The sequence below is a fragment of the Benincasa hispida genome, chromosome 10, assembly GCF_027475165.1.
Source record: "Benincasa hispida cultivar pf3 chromosome 10, pf3_genome.v1.1, whole genome shotgun sequence".
In the NCBI taxonomy this organism is placed as follows: Eukaryota; Viridiplantae; Streptophyta; class Magnoliopsida; order Cucurbitales; family Cucurbitaceae; genus Benincasa; species Benincasa hispida.
Genome location: NC_143487.1, coordinates 3431970 through 3447013, shown reverse-complemented (window position 1 = coordinate 3447013; position 15044 = coordinate 3431970). Strand labels below are relative to the sequence as shown.

General features: G+C 36.6%; 1 protein-coding gene across 9 annotated transcripts; it reads right to left on the bottom strand.

Moving 5' to 3' along the window:
- Positions 1 to 634: 634 nt before the first annotated feature.
- On the bottom strand, positions 635 to 14707 carry LOC120087987 (uncharacterized). 9 transcript variants are annotated; one of them, XM_090306080.1, is made up of 15 exons: positions 14247 to 14707; positions 14084 to 14161; positions 13909 to 13983; positions 13717 to 13824; positions 12092 to 12740; positions 3193 to 3236; positions 2806 to 3090; positions 2511 to 2726; positions 2340 to 2432; positions 2151 to 2271; positions 1765 to 2069; positions 1612 to 1659; positions 1436 to 1504; positions 1116 to 1356; positions 710 to 1034 (listed from the first exon to the last, which is right to left on the bottom strand). In XM_090306080.1, the coding sequence occupies exons 11-14, from the start codon at positions 1981 to 1983 to the stop codon at positions 1327 to 1329; spliced, it is 366 nt and encodes a 121-aa protein (XP_090162206.1). In that variant the 5' UTR covers positions 1984 to 2069; positions 2151 to 2271; positions 2340 to 2432; positions 2511 to 2726; positions 2806 to 3090; positions 3193 to 3236; positions 12092 to 12740; positions 13717 to 13824; positions 13909 to 13983; positions 14084 to 14161; positions 14247 to 14707; the 3' UTR covers positions 710 to 1034; positions 1116 to 1326. The 9 variants fall into 9 exon arrangements, 6 of the variants coding, with proteins under 6 accessions (XP_090162203.1, XP_090162206.1, XP_090162207.1 ...); XM_090306077.1 differs by lacking the exon at positions 1436 to 1504 and having other exon boundaries at positions 635 to 1034; positions 1553 to 1659; XM_090306081.1 differs by lacking the exons at positions 2806 to 3090; positions 3193 to 3236; positions 12092 to 12740; ... (2 more) ...; positions 14084 to 14161; positions 14247 to 14707 and having other exon boundaries at positions 840 to 1034; positions 1258 to 1356; positions 2511 to 2650.
- Between the last annotated feature and the right edge of the window lie 337 nt (positions 14708 to 15044).

Sequence of the window (15044 nt, the reverse complement as noted above, 5' to 3'; positions counted from 1 at the left end):
TAATATTCAAAATGAAATAAACTTTACAAAAAAAAAAAAAAAAAAAAAAATCTCAAACAAACTTTGCTTACATAATTGTTATGTATTTGATATCTTCTCGCGAACTTGTTCTCAATGAGTCAAGATAGTACACCATGTCATCATACACATTAATAATAATTAACGACCGATGATCACTAAATAAAATACACAACTAATTAGTATGGAACAAGAAGGTAGCTCATTACATTGAGATAGAACATGAGTATAATGTGCTTTCAAGTATAATTATCCCAACACAATTCTATATTGGAAAAAGACAGGAAAAGTTAGAACATGAGTATAAGGATCTTTCAAGTATAATGATCCCAACACAATTCTACGTTGGAAAAAAACAGGAAAAGGTAGAACATGATTATAAGGAGTTTTCAAGTACAATCCCAACTTAATTCTACATTGGAACAAAACAGGAAAAGGTAAAACATGAGTATAAGGAGCTTTCAAGTACAATGATCCCAACACAATTCTACATTGGAAAAAAAAAGGAAAAGGTAGAACATGAGTATAAAGAACTTTCAAGTATAATAATCCCAACACAATTCTACATTGGAACACAACAGGAAAAGGTAGAACATGAGTATAAGGAGCTTTCAAGTACAATGATCGCAACACAATTCTACATTAGAAAAAAACAGGAAAATGTAGAACATGAGTATAAGGAGCTTTCAAGTACAATGATCCCAACATAATTCTACATTGAAAAAAAAAATAGAAAGAGGTAGAACATGAGTATAAGGAACTTTCAAGTACAATGATCCCATCACAATTCTACATTGGAAAAAAACAGGAAAAGGTAGAACATGAGTATAACTAATTATAATTACTTGGGATTGTAAGGAGCAATAACTAATTGACCATGTTTGGAAGCCATTAATCTACTACAAAAGTTCCGAGCTCTAACTTCTCGAGTATTTTTGCCCGCGGATATAAGAGATGAATCTACAAAAATATACTTCGACCCTTTATTTGAATCAACAATGAACGAGTGTAGGTACCTATAATAATAGATCGGGCAAATTAACTTACTACTAATTAATAAAGTGATAATATATCATAAACAAATAATATTTACTTACACGATATAAACCACCATTGATAAAGTTTCACTTTTTGCATGCTACAAAATTCTATCACATCTTCTCGAACATAACTCTTTCGGCCAAAACCAAAGAGCTCAACAAGTAGATGGAAAGAAATACTAATCCTATCAACCATTACCTTTTCAGCATACCTAAGAATCAACTTCAAGGATATTAATAAATTGGATGGTGCACTAGTAACTTCAATCTATTTCGGCATCGTCCTTGAAACTTTTTCCTAGCACAATGAAGATAGAACATGAATAAAATGTTCATTCCTAAATAAGATAGAAGAAAATGGGACCTATACAATTCACCTTCAAGATTGGTGGTACATTAATAGCGATCACTTTTTCATTCTTTCCTGCATTCTCTGAAACATTCTCCTAAAACCACCAAGTTATAATTTTATAAGTAACTAATAGTAAATTTACCTCATAATACAATTCACTTTCAATATCGATTGTACACTACTAGCTTTTATCTCCTTCACCTTCTTCCCTTCCCCATGTGTGGCTGATGCACTAATAACTTCCTTCTCCTATGATATAAATATAACAATATAAATTAAATAAGATAAAAATTATCATAACTAATAGTTGTAACCTTAATGCATAAATTAAATAAGATAGAACATGAGACTAACTGGGACCCCAACATTTGAATTTTGCTTCTTTTGGATTTTATTCTTGGAGCAACTACCATGCTCAGATCTTGGCTTGTTTTGAACTTGATCTTCCAACTCCTTAATGCGCTTACGAAGTGCTTCATTTTCATCAACAATCTTTTTGTTTGTACCTTCACTTTTTGCTGTATAGAAGTAAATGGTATTTGTAATGAAACCATCCACCCCCGTGTCTACCATATTCTGGAGTACCCAAGGCTTGGGTCAAAACATCATTAGGTGATCATTTTTTTTGGAAGTGGATCTTCATTCTTTATTATCTCATCCTAAATGAAAATTATATATATTCAATAACACTTATAAAATATTATAATGATTTCATGCAAATGTAATATTGGTAATCTTACTATTTGGTTGGCAACTTGTTGGACATCCGCATTGTTATATATTCTCCTTTTTTGTTTGTCTGAGTTTTTTCCACATATTATCTCGTCAAAAATCACATTTGCTGGATGAAGGTAATTTTTTCTGCATAATAAACATATTGTTAAATATAAGAATATTTGAAAAATAGTTAAATTTAAGAATATTCTTACCATTTCCTCGACAAGATTTGTATAACCTCTTCTGGACATCCGATGATTATACTTGTTCTTCTTTCTTCATGCTTGTTGTTGATTTCTGACTTTCTATATAAATTTAATAGTTCAAAATAAAAATAACAAGAAAGTTACAAATATTGATGTTCTTAATGAAAAGTTTAATACCTCGAACTCCAGACATAATCTCGATTTGACAAACTCTTGCCATTGATAGGTTTTAATTATGTGGGAGTACATCGAAGGTGGGTGTAATAAAAGTTGGGGTTCATCCCTTAAAAGGGACAATATATTGTGTCTTAACCAAGACTTGAATTGACGAAATGCAACGCCCGCAGTTTTGAGAATAGCCTTCTTACTTCTACCATCAATTATGAAAGCACCCTAAACATTTAGAAAACTTGATTATTACTTTTCAAGTAAAATATTAATATAATACATCAACGAAGGAAAATATACATACCTTAACAATATTTAACAGTCGGTACACACTTCCAAGATGTATATGTAATTGGGATATGATGATGCACAATAAATCCGATGAAAGATTTCAACTTATATCCAATCGGTACTCCATCCTCATTATATTCAACCAACTTTTTCTCCCTTACACTTCTAATTTTTGTTACCTCATTCATATTAGTCAGTCCTCGCGTTCACCTGTTCTTTTTGTTTGGTATTTCATCTTGCTTCAGTTCCATATTTTCATTGACATTATCCAAACCAAGTTGCAAGTCCTCATCACTTGCTATCTCCATGGTGTAAGAATTATAATGAAATATAGAATAAAGTTTAGTTAGGTGTTAGATACAACAAAATTATAAAAATTCATTAGTAAGCGAAAACTCACCCATACATTTACTCTTTAGGAATCCATATGCCTTCACAATCAACCTGTACATATGTTGAAGTGTTCTCATCCAAATCAATTCTAGATTCAATATCTAACATAGCTTTAGGCATTCCTTGACAATGTAGAGCAGTATCTCTAAGTTCATAATCATTTTATTGATCCTCAAAATTTCTTTGTGGTAGAGTAAGAACATTAGACCATCGACCATCACTTGGATCCTCTAAATAAAAAACTTGTCTTGCTTGGGATGCCAGTATGAAAGAATCACTCTTGTGGCCTATTCTATTTAAGTCAACTAACACAAAACCAAGCTCATCAGTTTTGATGCCACCACTGTTCTCAACCCAATCACAAATAAAAATACCAATGAAAGGTATTCTGAGGTTTGGCAGGAATGGAAAGTTGAGTCCGAGATTCATTGGACCTTTTAAGGTCCTGGAAGGAGTTGGCCCCGTAGCTTACCGTTTGGCATTGCCCCCAACACTATCTTCAGTTCATAATGTCTTCCATGTTTCGATGCTAAGGAAGTATGTGACAGACCCATCCCATGTAGTTGACTACGAGCCCTTACAGTTGAATGACAACTTGAGCTATGAGGAGAAGCCTATAGAGATCCTCGCCAAAGAGGTAAAAACATTGCACTGCTGGGAAATTTCTTTTGTGAAAGTCCTGTGGTAGAATCACTAGTTCAAGGAGGCTACCTAAGAGCGAGAGGATGAGATGAAGGCCCAGTACCCAGAGCTTTTTAAAGAATGAACTTTCGAGAACGAAAGTTCTTTGAGGAGGGAAGAATGTAACACCCCGCACATTTTTATAATGTAATTTCAATAACTTTATTATTTGGAATTTCAGTAATTGTTATTAGTTGGAAGGCATTTTTTGGAATTTTGGACTTTAAGTATAAGTGCGGGAATTTAATTGTTCACGTGAAATTATTCAATTTGAAATTCAATTTGAAAATTAATGACAGGAATTAATTTTCTTTTGAAACGGAAAGAAATTTAATAGTATAAAATGGAATAAGGAAAGGAATTAAATATAATTATACCTATTCCCTTTTTTAATTATTATTATTATTATTATTATTATTATCATTATTATTATTCTTTTTAAAATCAAACCTTTTCTCCTTCTTCTTCTTGCAAAAAAACCCCCACCTTCGTTTTTGAACCTTCCGTCGCCGCCTCCTTCACTGCCCAAACTCCAATCGTTCACGCACACTGCCGATTCTCCCCTTCGGCCACCACAGACCTCGTTGTGCAACCTCCCCCATACCCTCCTCTGTCCATCGTCTGAGTAACCTTGATGTAACCTCGATAATTTTAGATATGCACGATTTTGATGTGATATTGGATATAGATTGGTTAGCTGTTAATCATGCCAGTATAGATTGCTCCCGTAAGAAGGTCATCTTTAACCCTCCTACAGGAGCCAATTTTAAGTTTAAAGGGGTTGGGACCGTAGTCCTACCCAAAGTGATTTCCGCATTGAAGGCCAGTAGACTATTCGACCAAGGAGCCTGGGGCTTTATGGCCAGTGTTGTGGACACTAGAGAGACTGAAGTCACCTTGACTTTGGAGCCAGTACTGAGGGATTTTCCAAACGTTTTTCCAGAGAATCTTCCCAGACTGCCCCCGCAGCGAGAGATACATTTTGCCATTGAGTTGAAGCGTGGCACAACCCCTATTTCGAAGGCTCCATACAGGATGGCCCCAGCAGAGTTGAAGGATTTGAAGATCTAATTGCAAGAGTTGTTGGACAAGGGTTTCATACGCCCTAGCTGATCACCATAGGGTGCACTTGTTTTGTTTGTGAAAAAGAAGGATGGATCATTACGTCTGTGCATTGATTGCAGAGAGCTGAACAAGGTGACCGTCAAGAACAAGTATTGCCTTCCCAGGATCGATGATTTGTTTGACCAGTTACAGGGAGCTATGGTATTCTCTAAGATTGATCTCTGGTCAGGATACCACCAGCTGAGAATAAAGGATAGTGGCATACACAAGATAACTTTTCGTTCGAGGTATGGACATTATGAGTTCATAGTGATGTCGTTCGGTCTAACGAATGCACCAACAGTGTTCATGGATTTGATGAATAGGGTGTTCAAGGATTTCCTCAACACCTTCATGATTGTTTTCATTGATGACATCTTGATTTATTCCAAGATAGAGGTCGAGCTTGAGAAGCATTTGCGGAAAGTTTTGGAGACGTTGTGGGCCAATAAGCTATATGCTAAGTTTTCTAAATGTGAATTTTGGTTGAAGCAGGTGTCCTTCCTAGGGTATGTAGTATCGAAGGAAGGTGTCTCTATGGATCCTGCAAAGGTTGAGGCATTTACGAGTTGGGCTCGTCCAACCACAGTCAGTGAGGTGCATAGTTTCTTGTGGTTAGTAGGCTACTATAGATGATTTGTAAAGAACTTCTCTCGCATACCCGCCCCATTAACTCAGTTAACCCGGAAGGGTGTAACATTTGTTTGGATTGAGGCTTATGAAGACAGTTTCCAGTACCTCAAATAGAGGCTGGTTTCAGCCCCAAATCTTATAGTACCGGATGGATCAGGTGGTTTTGTCATTTACAGTGATGCGTCTAAAAAGGGGTTGGGGATGCGTATTGATGCAGCTGGGTAGAAGTTGCTTACGTTTCACGTCAGCTAAAGAAGCATGAACAGAATTATCCCACGCATGACTTGAAGTTAGCAGCAGTGGTTTTTGCCCTCAAAATCTAGAGACATTACTTATATGGAGAGGAGATACAGATCTTTACCGAACACAAGAGTTTAAAGTACTTTTTCACTTAGAAAGAGTTAAATATGAGGCAAAGAAGGTGGTTGGAGCTGGTGAAGGATTATGACTGTGAAATTTTGTACCACCCTGGAAAAGAAAATGTAGTGGCAGATGCTCTAAGCAGAAAGGTAGCCCATTCAGCAGCCCTCATTACCAGACAGACTCACTTGTGCAGGGGACTGAAGAAGGCAGAGATTGCAGTGGTTGTAGGAAAGGTCACAACACAGTTAGCATAGTTGTCGGTGCGACCGAGTCTAAGGAAGAAGATTATTGATGCATAGTGAGACGACCCTTATCTAGAAGAGAGAATTTGTAGGGTAGAGTCAGGCCAGGATGGCGAATTCTCATTTTCAGCGGAAGGTGGCCTCCTTTATCAAGGGCGTTTGTGCGTGCCAGTAGTTAGTGATATTAAAGATGAGTTGTTGTTAGAGGCTCATAGTTCTTTATTTTCGATTCACCCCGGAAGCACCAAGATGTATCGGGACCTGAAACGTTACTACTGGTGGAATGATATGAAAATAGAGGTTGCAAAGTTCATCAGTAAGTGCTTGGTGTGCGAGCAGGTGAAAGACCCGAGGCAAAAGCCAGTAGGCTTGTTACAGCCATTTATACCGGAATGAAAGTGGGAGCATGTGTCTATAGACTTCATCATGGGGTTTCCTCGGACCGTCAAAGGTTTCGCTATGATATGGGTCGTGGTAGACAGACTTACAAAGTTAGCACATTTCATACCTGGGAAGCCCACCTTTTCAGTGAATAAGTGGGCACAGATATACATGAAAGAGGTGGTAAGATTGCATGGGGTGCCCATGCCATCGTGTCGGACAGAAACCCTCGTTTTCAGGTAGTTTTGGGGACCCAGTTAGACTTCAGTACAACTTTCCACCCTCAGACTGATGGGCAGACAGATAGATTGAATTAGATATTGGAAGATATATTGCGTGCCTGTGCCATAGAGTTTTCACGAAACTGGGATGCTCATTTGTACTTAATGGAGTTTGCTTATAATAACTGCTACCAGTCCACTATTGGGATGTCACCTTTTGAGGCCCTATATGGGAAGATTTGCAGATCCCCATGTGTGTTGGGATGAAGTAGGAGAGAGAAAATTGTTAGGACTTGAATTGGTGCAGACCACGAATGAGGCAATACAGAAGATCAGAGCTCGTATCCAAACAGCTCAGAGCATACAGAAGAGCTATTTCGATGTAAGACGTAAGGACCTGGAATTTGAGACTGGTGTGAAAGTGTTCTTAAAAGTGGTACCTATGAAAGGTATTCTGAGGTTTGGCAGGAAAGGAAAGTTGAGTTCAAGATTCATTGGACCGTTCGAGGTCCTAGAATTAGTTGGCCCCATAGCTTACCGTTTGGCATTGCCCCCAGCACTGTCTTCAGTTCATACTGTCTTCCATGTTTCGATGCTAAGGAAGTATGTCACAGACCCGTCCCATGTAGTTGACTACGAACCCTTACAGTTGAATGAAAACTTGAGCTACGAGGAGAAGCCTATAGAGATCCTCACCAAAGAGGTAAAAACATTGCGCCGCCGGGAAATTACTTTTGTGAAAGTCATGTGGTAGAATCACCAGTTCAAGAAGGCTACCTAGGAGCGAGAGGATGAGATGAAGGCCCAATACCCGGAGCTTTTTCAAGAATGAACTTTCGAGAACGAAAGTTCTTTGAGGAGGGAAGAATGTAACACCCCACACATTTTTATAATGTAATTTCAATAACTTTATTATTTTGAATTTCAATAATTGTTATTAGTTGGAGGGCATTTTTTGGAATTTTGGACTTTAAGTATAAGTGCGGGAATTTAATTATTCGCGTGAAATTATTCAATTTGAAAATTAATGGCAGGAATTAATTTTCTTTTGAAATGGAAAGAAATTTAATAGTATAAAGTGGAATAAGGAAAAGAATTAAATATAATTATACCTATTCCCTTTTTAAATTATTATTATTATTATTATTATTATCATTATTATTATTCTTTTTAAAATCAAACCTTTTCTCCTCCTTCCTCTCGCAAAAGAAACCCCCCACCCTCGTTTTTTAACCTTCCGCTGCCGCCTCCCACACTGCCCAAACTCCAATCGTTCGCACTCGCTGCCGATTCTCCTCTTTGATCACCACAGACCTCGCTGTGCAACCTCCCCCATACCCTCCTCTGTCCACTCCCTTTGCCAGTTTCCGCCGCTGACTCTTGGTTTCGAGCAGATCTTCGATTTAGGTAAGGTCAATGTTGTGAGATGGATTTCTTGAAGGATTTTGACCCCCATTGATTATTGGATTAAATAATCATTTAATTCATGTTTTGAAGGTTCTAAGTCGACGTTCGTTGGAATTAGAATCTGTTAGAAGGATATTTTGGAGTCGAGATCTTGAGAGTGGTTGTTGATCAAGTTTCTTAGGGTAAGCTTTTGGGTATTTTGGATTTGAATATGAGGTTTCGCAATTATTGTGGGATTGAAATTTAACGGTTGTATTCGTATGTTAGGGCCGTTACTTCAAACCGCTGTCATCGTTTGGTTGTTTGATTTTATCTGTGGATTTTCGATTAAGGTAAGTAATCTTACTACTGAAACTGCCCATGGGCTAAGCTTTAGATGTATGCTAGCATGATAAATGTATGTTATGGCAGAATGTTAGCATGATAAATTGATAGTATGATCTGAACCAGTTTGTGTTTCCTTCAGGATTCACCAGTTTGTGCTTCCTTCGGGATTCACTAGTTTCTGTTTCCTTTGGGATTCACTAGTTTGTGTTTCCTTTGGGATTCACTAGTTTGTGTGCCCTTCGGATTCACCAGTTTGTGTGTCCTTTGGGATTCACCAGTTTGTGTTTCCTTCGGGATTCACCAGTTTGTGTCTCCTTCGGGATTCACCAGAGGTAGTGGGCAAACTTAACTACAATAGGATAGGACTTAGTCTCCTTCTTGTTTCATGTATATATATGCCAGAGGTGGGTATCTGGAGGACTTAGATGCCTAGCCTGATCCTAGTAATGAGGTTACTTACTGAGTATTTTATACTCATTCTTTCTCATGTTGTTGTTTCAAGTAAGGGTAGAGATGCACCGGCGATGGACAAGCGAAATTTGTGATCGAGCAACTGGGACTAGTTTTTTACGCTTCCGTGTCATGAGATTTAGAGTTCTTTTCATGTTTCTCTTAATGTTTAGTTTTGATGTTTGAAACTAATTAATAAGAATTGTTTTTCATATGTATTTATTAACCTTTATGATTTATGGGTACCCTATTATTGTTTTTAATATTTGCATTTAATAAAGGACTTTTGAACTCCCCTTATCTATTATCATTTCTTTCATCATAAAGGAGTGTCGTTTTGAGTTCCATGCATACATGTATTTTAGTAACGGCCTAACTTAAGTCCTAAGGGGTCGGGTCGTTACAAATTTAGTTCCAAAATCTCTTGTATCACCCCATAAAACAACATGTCTCCAATTATAGGATTTTTATCTTTTGAGCTAGATATTTGCATTGTTTTTGCAATTAAACTAACCCCACTATTTTGTACACTTTTATTTTTGTCATATGACTTTATGTGATAGTGACATCCATTAATAACATAGCTATTGTATGTAGTCACAATTGGATGGAGACCATGGGTAATCCATCTCAAGTTATTTGATACCTCTACATCTCCCATTTCAAGTTCATTTCCAACCTGGGAGCCAAAAGATTACTTAATTAAAATATAAGTGACAAAAAGTTATCTTAAATAGTATATTTAATGTTTTACCTTTTCTCGTAACCAAGATATGAAATTTCGATTATGTTCATCTTGAATTCATTTCTGGTTTTTTATCTACTTGAGAGTTGTAATTCTAATGTCATCATATGTTTCCTTATGAAGAAAAAGAAAAATGTTCAAATATAATTATTTTCAAATTCATGTATTTAATGAAATAAATGGATCTAAGTCACAATAATTTACTCTATATATGGTTGCACATCAATTATATTCTCCAAGACATATCAATGAGCTCGATATAAGAGATCTCGTTCAGGTATGTAAGAAACTCCACTTGACAATGGTCTACCAATTTCGGAATTGCCTGAATTGTCTCTTAACTTTTGACACCCAAGTCCAATAGGATCTACTCTACATAAAAAATCTAAACAAAATTCAACAGCTTCTTCTAATATATAACTTTCAGCAATACAACTTTCTGGATGATGCCTATTCCTCACAGAGTTTTTAATCACTTTCATGAACATTTCAAAGGGATACATCCATCGCAAATATATAGGCCCATAAAGTTCGACTTCTCTAACAATGTGTACTGGAGATGCACCATTATTGTGAAGAATGGGGGAGAAAAATACTTCTCTAATAAACATAATGTAATCACAATGTTTTCTTGCAGCTTCTCTAATTGTATAACATCTAGGGCCTTATTACATATAGAATTGAAAAAAAAAATATACAGACGAGTTATCGCATATCGAACATGTTTTGGTAGCACATATCTGATGACAATGGGGAGCAATTGTTGTAAGAGCACATGACAATCTTTAGATTTTAGACCATTGAATTTTAAATCTTCCACTGACACAAGATTTCTAACATTGGAGGAGCAACCCTCAGGAACCTTCATTTCTGATATCATCTTCAAATTTTAAATCATGAGATTTTTCTTCTCTAGTAAGAGTATAAAAAGTAGGGGGAAGGAAGATTTTTTTATCCCCATTAATAGGTGTAAGCTCTGGTCGAAATTTTTAAATAAGCTAAATCACGTCTAGCATTCAATCCGTCTTTTGTTTTTCCTGGAATATCAAAAAGTGTACCTATGATATTCATGCAAACATTTTTCTCGATATGCATCACATCTAAGCAAAGTCTAACATGGAGATGTTTCCAATAAGGGAGTTCGAAAAAAGCAGACATCCTATTCCCACAACCTTTGGTACTTCTTTTTGTGATATTTCTTTTGTTCTTTTTTTTTTCTTTTTGAAAATCAAGATATTTAGTTTTTTTCAAATACAAACTCCTCAGACAACAGTTCTGGAATACTTTCAAGTTCTCTCTAACAATCAAATGATTTCTTTTGATTTCGAAAATGATGATTTTATGTTAGAAATTTTCGATGGCCAAGGCATGCCATTTTATTCCCATGTTTCAGTCTTAATGAAGTTGTGTTATCTATACAAATTGGACATGCATTATAACCTTTGATACTACATCCACTAAGGTTTCCATATGTTGGAAACTCATTGATCGTTCACAATAGAACTGTTCTTAAGTTGAATAGTTCCTCTTGAAAAGCATCATAACATTGTACACTACTTTCCCACTGAAGTTTTAAATCATCAATCAATGGCTCTAAGTATATCCCAATGTCATCCCAGGGTTGTTTTGACATGAAATCAATATTGATAACATCATAAACTTTCTTTTCATACACAACCATGGAGGAAGATTATAAATGACCATCACAACTGGCCAACAACTATACTTAGAGCTCATATCACTATGTGGATTTATTCCATCTACTGACAATGCTAAAAGAAGATTCCTCGGTTCAAAAAAATATTACAATATTTCAAATTAGATAACTCATACAACTTATAAAATTTGTATGGAATTGATATTTATAGAGAACTTAAGAACTTGAACTCTCAAAAACTTCAAATGTGTGCTAATACTGTAATGAATAGATGGTTTACTAAATTCAAAATCTTAAAATTTAAATGGTGTAAAGAGCAACTACAACCACTTTGTATTATGCTAAAGTAGAGACCGATGATTTCAAATGGGATCAAATGCTTTCAAATTCTAAATGATGTGCTAATTTATGGTTGAAGGACACTTTTCTTTATACATTGTTTTCAATATAACGACCAAACATGTGAGAAAACAATAAGATACTTCTTGGACGCGTGTGTTTGAATTCTTCTGTTTTTGTTGATAAGAAAAATTTTCAGTTTGTTTTTTTATTTAAGTTTTTATGAATGAAGACTCTGATTCATTATGTATAATATGTAATCAAAGAACGGTAATAATTATAAAAATGAACAGATAAACTTGAAACAGGGAACATGAAATAAATTGCAGATGCAATCAAAATGAAATAAGGCTTACCAGACGAAGGATAAAACCGGAGGTTAGAAGGATGGAAGACGAGCGGTGGAGCGAAGATTTAGACGTTCGATTTCAAGAGGAAAAGGTGGGATCGCCGCAAACGAGCCGGAGAACAACGACAGAAATGAGGAAGCCGACGGTGGACCGACGCTCCACTTGGAACAGAACAGCCACAGAACGCTTCGAACAGTATGGTTACTGACTCACTATATTCACCGAAAAACCAAGAGGAAGATCAGAAAATCGGAAAATCAAGAGGGAGAAGGCAACAAAGAAACGATTTGAACAACACGGCGAATGTAATGACCTAACCCCCTAGGACTCAAATTAGGTCGTTACTAAACACATGCATGCATGAAACATAAAACGACACCCTTTTTATAGTGAAATAAATGCTAAATAAATGAGTTGAACTCAAAAGGCCTTCATTAAATTCAGATATTAAAAACAAACAATAGGGTGCCCATAAACCTTAAATGATTATAAACAGGTATGAACACAAATCTTAATAGTAAGTTTCAAACATTAAATTGAAAGTTAAAAAAAACATGAAAAGAAATCTAAATATCATGAGCGGAAGCATAAAACTAGTCCCAGTGGCTCGATCACGAATTCCGCTTATCAATCGCCGGTGCACCTCTACCTTTACCTGAAACAACAACATGAGAAAGGATGAGTATAAAATACTCAATTAGTAACCACACTACTAGGGTCAGGCTAGGCATCTATATCCTCTAGATGCCTACCACTGGTGGAAACATATAAACTTCTCTAGTCCTCATGGGACACATACATACATGAAAAATTGATTTCTATCCTACTGTAGTTAAGTATGCCCATTACCTCTAGTAAGTCCCGTAGAACCCACAACCTATGGTGAATCCCAAAGGAAACACAACCTCTGGATAATCCCGAAGGAAACACAACCTCTGGTGAATCCCGAAGGAAACACAATCTATGGTGAATCCCAAAGGAAACACAATCTCTAGTGAATCCCAAAGGAAACAAAACCCCTGGTGAATCCCGAAGGAACACAACACCTGGTGAATCTCGAAGGAGACACAACCTCTGGTGAATCCTGAAGGAAACACAACCTCTGGCGAATCCCAAAGGAAACACAACATCTAGTGGTCATCTAATTAATCAATAAGGACACTATCAAAGTCTCAACATCACAAGTATCACAACATGGTTCTATAACATACATATACACCTCAACATCATGGCTCTACAACATACATTTATGCCTCAATATCCTCATATCAAATACAACCTCATGGAATCAAGTATCATCTCATGCTAGCATGCAAGTATCTACGTGCACAAATAAATCTTTCAGATCCTAACACAAGAACATACATCAGTTATACTATACTATCCGTCTATCATACTATCGTTCTGTCATAATATTCATTTATCATGCTAGCATATATCTAGCGCCTAGCCCGTGGGTAGTTCCAGTAGTAAGATTACTTATCTCAAATCACAAGTCCAAATATTTCCCTCAAAGTAACTACTCGATAATGAAACTCAAATTAAACCTTCAACATAATCCCAACATTTAATTCACACTAAGGCCCGATTCCACCCATCAATTCATATAATCAACCCAAAAAATAATTTACCTAAAGTGTGGCTTGATCAACGGTCAATTCTAAGCTTTGGCACCAAAATCTCCACTAAATTCCACAAATAAACACAACATCTAGTTCTGATGGATAGCGACCTTAAACCTTTGAAATACAATAGTCAAGTCATTACTTAATCCAATCATCAGTGGGTGTCTGAAGATCAACCTCAAGAACCACAAATGTTACCAAATTTCTTGTTGGAAACGAACCCGAACCCGCTGAACAGCATGTTGCGCACTCCAAACTACTCCAATCTTGGATCTAAATTCCAAATATAATAGGTATCAACCCAAAAGGAAATCCAAAATTTAATAGGGAAACAAGAACCTTCAAAACACAATCGATCTTACCCAAAACTTACCAACACTTGCCGAAATTTTCCCTTCCATGAAGCTCGACAACGCCTCAGAATTTTCTCAAAACTTCAATTTAACCTTAACTGCAGCGGGTAAGAAACAAACCGAAACGAAGTCAAAGGAACAACAATTTACTCCACGAAATCCATCCGAAATGTGAAACCTTACCAAACACTCAGCAAATAACAGAGACACGGCCGAGGGACGAACGAACAGTGAACGACAGTGGCTGCAAGGCGACGCTTGGATGGATGCGGCTAGCTCGAGTGGTGGAGAAGATTTAAACAAGCGGCTTGACTGGGTGAGGGAGTGGTTGGTGCTGAAGTCGAGACTGGTGAACTCTGGATTTGGCGCGGCGCGGGCTAACAACGCTGGTGGCTTTGGATCGCAGACGAAAAGCGGCATACTGCTTTGGATGGACGCGTGGCTGTCTGAGGCATCGATCGAGAGTGGCGCGACATCGAATCTTCAGATCCGATGCAGACAGACAGCTGGAGGCTGCTTAGGGCTTGACGGAGAGGAGGAAAATTTTTGAGGGAGGGGGTGTCGACGGCTAGAAGAAGAAGTGAAGGGAAGAGGGAAAAAACAAAGAAAAAGGAAAGAAAATATAAAAGGAAAATAAAATAAAATAATATTATTTATTTTATTTTATTCTTTCCATTTCCACTTTATTCTGTTAAATTTCTTTCCTTCTCAAAATGAAATTAATTCCCACCATTAATTTCCAAATCAAATAATTTTCGACGTTAATAATTAAATTTTCGCAATTACACTTAAGTCCAAAAATTCCAAAAAATGCCCTCAAATAATAAAAATGACTGAAATTACATTAATAATAAAAATCTGGGTTGTTATAGCGAAGATTGAAAAAATCAACACGATTTGAACAATATGAAGAAACGATCGAAGATCGAAAAACCAAGGATGCTTCGAACATCACAGTGCGATAAAAAAACGATTTGGCTA

What these genes read in the sequence shown, in the direction of transcription:
- LOC120087987 (XM_090306077.1), bottom strand. Translation starts at nt 1,983, where the DNA reads ATGGTAGACACGGGGGTGGATGGTTTCATTACAAATACCATTTACTTC. An exon ending in ATTCAAATGTTGGGGTCCCA is followed by an intron (nt 1,660 to 1,764) that starts GTTAGTCTCATG and finishes TTTATATCATAG; the next exon opens with GAGAAGGAAGTTATTAGTGC. An exon ending in AAAGTGAATTGTATTATGAG is followed by an intron (nt 1,357 to 1,552) that starts GTAAATTTACTA and finishes TCATTGTGCTAG; the next exon opens with GAAAAAGTTTCAAGGACGAT.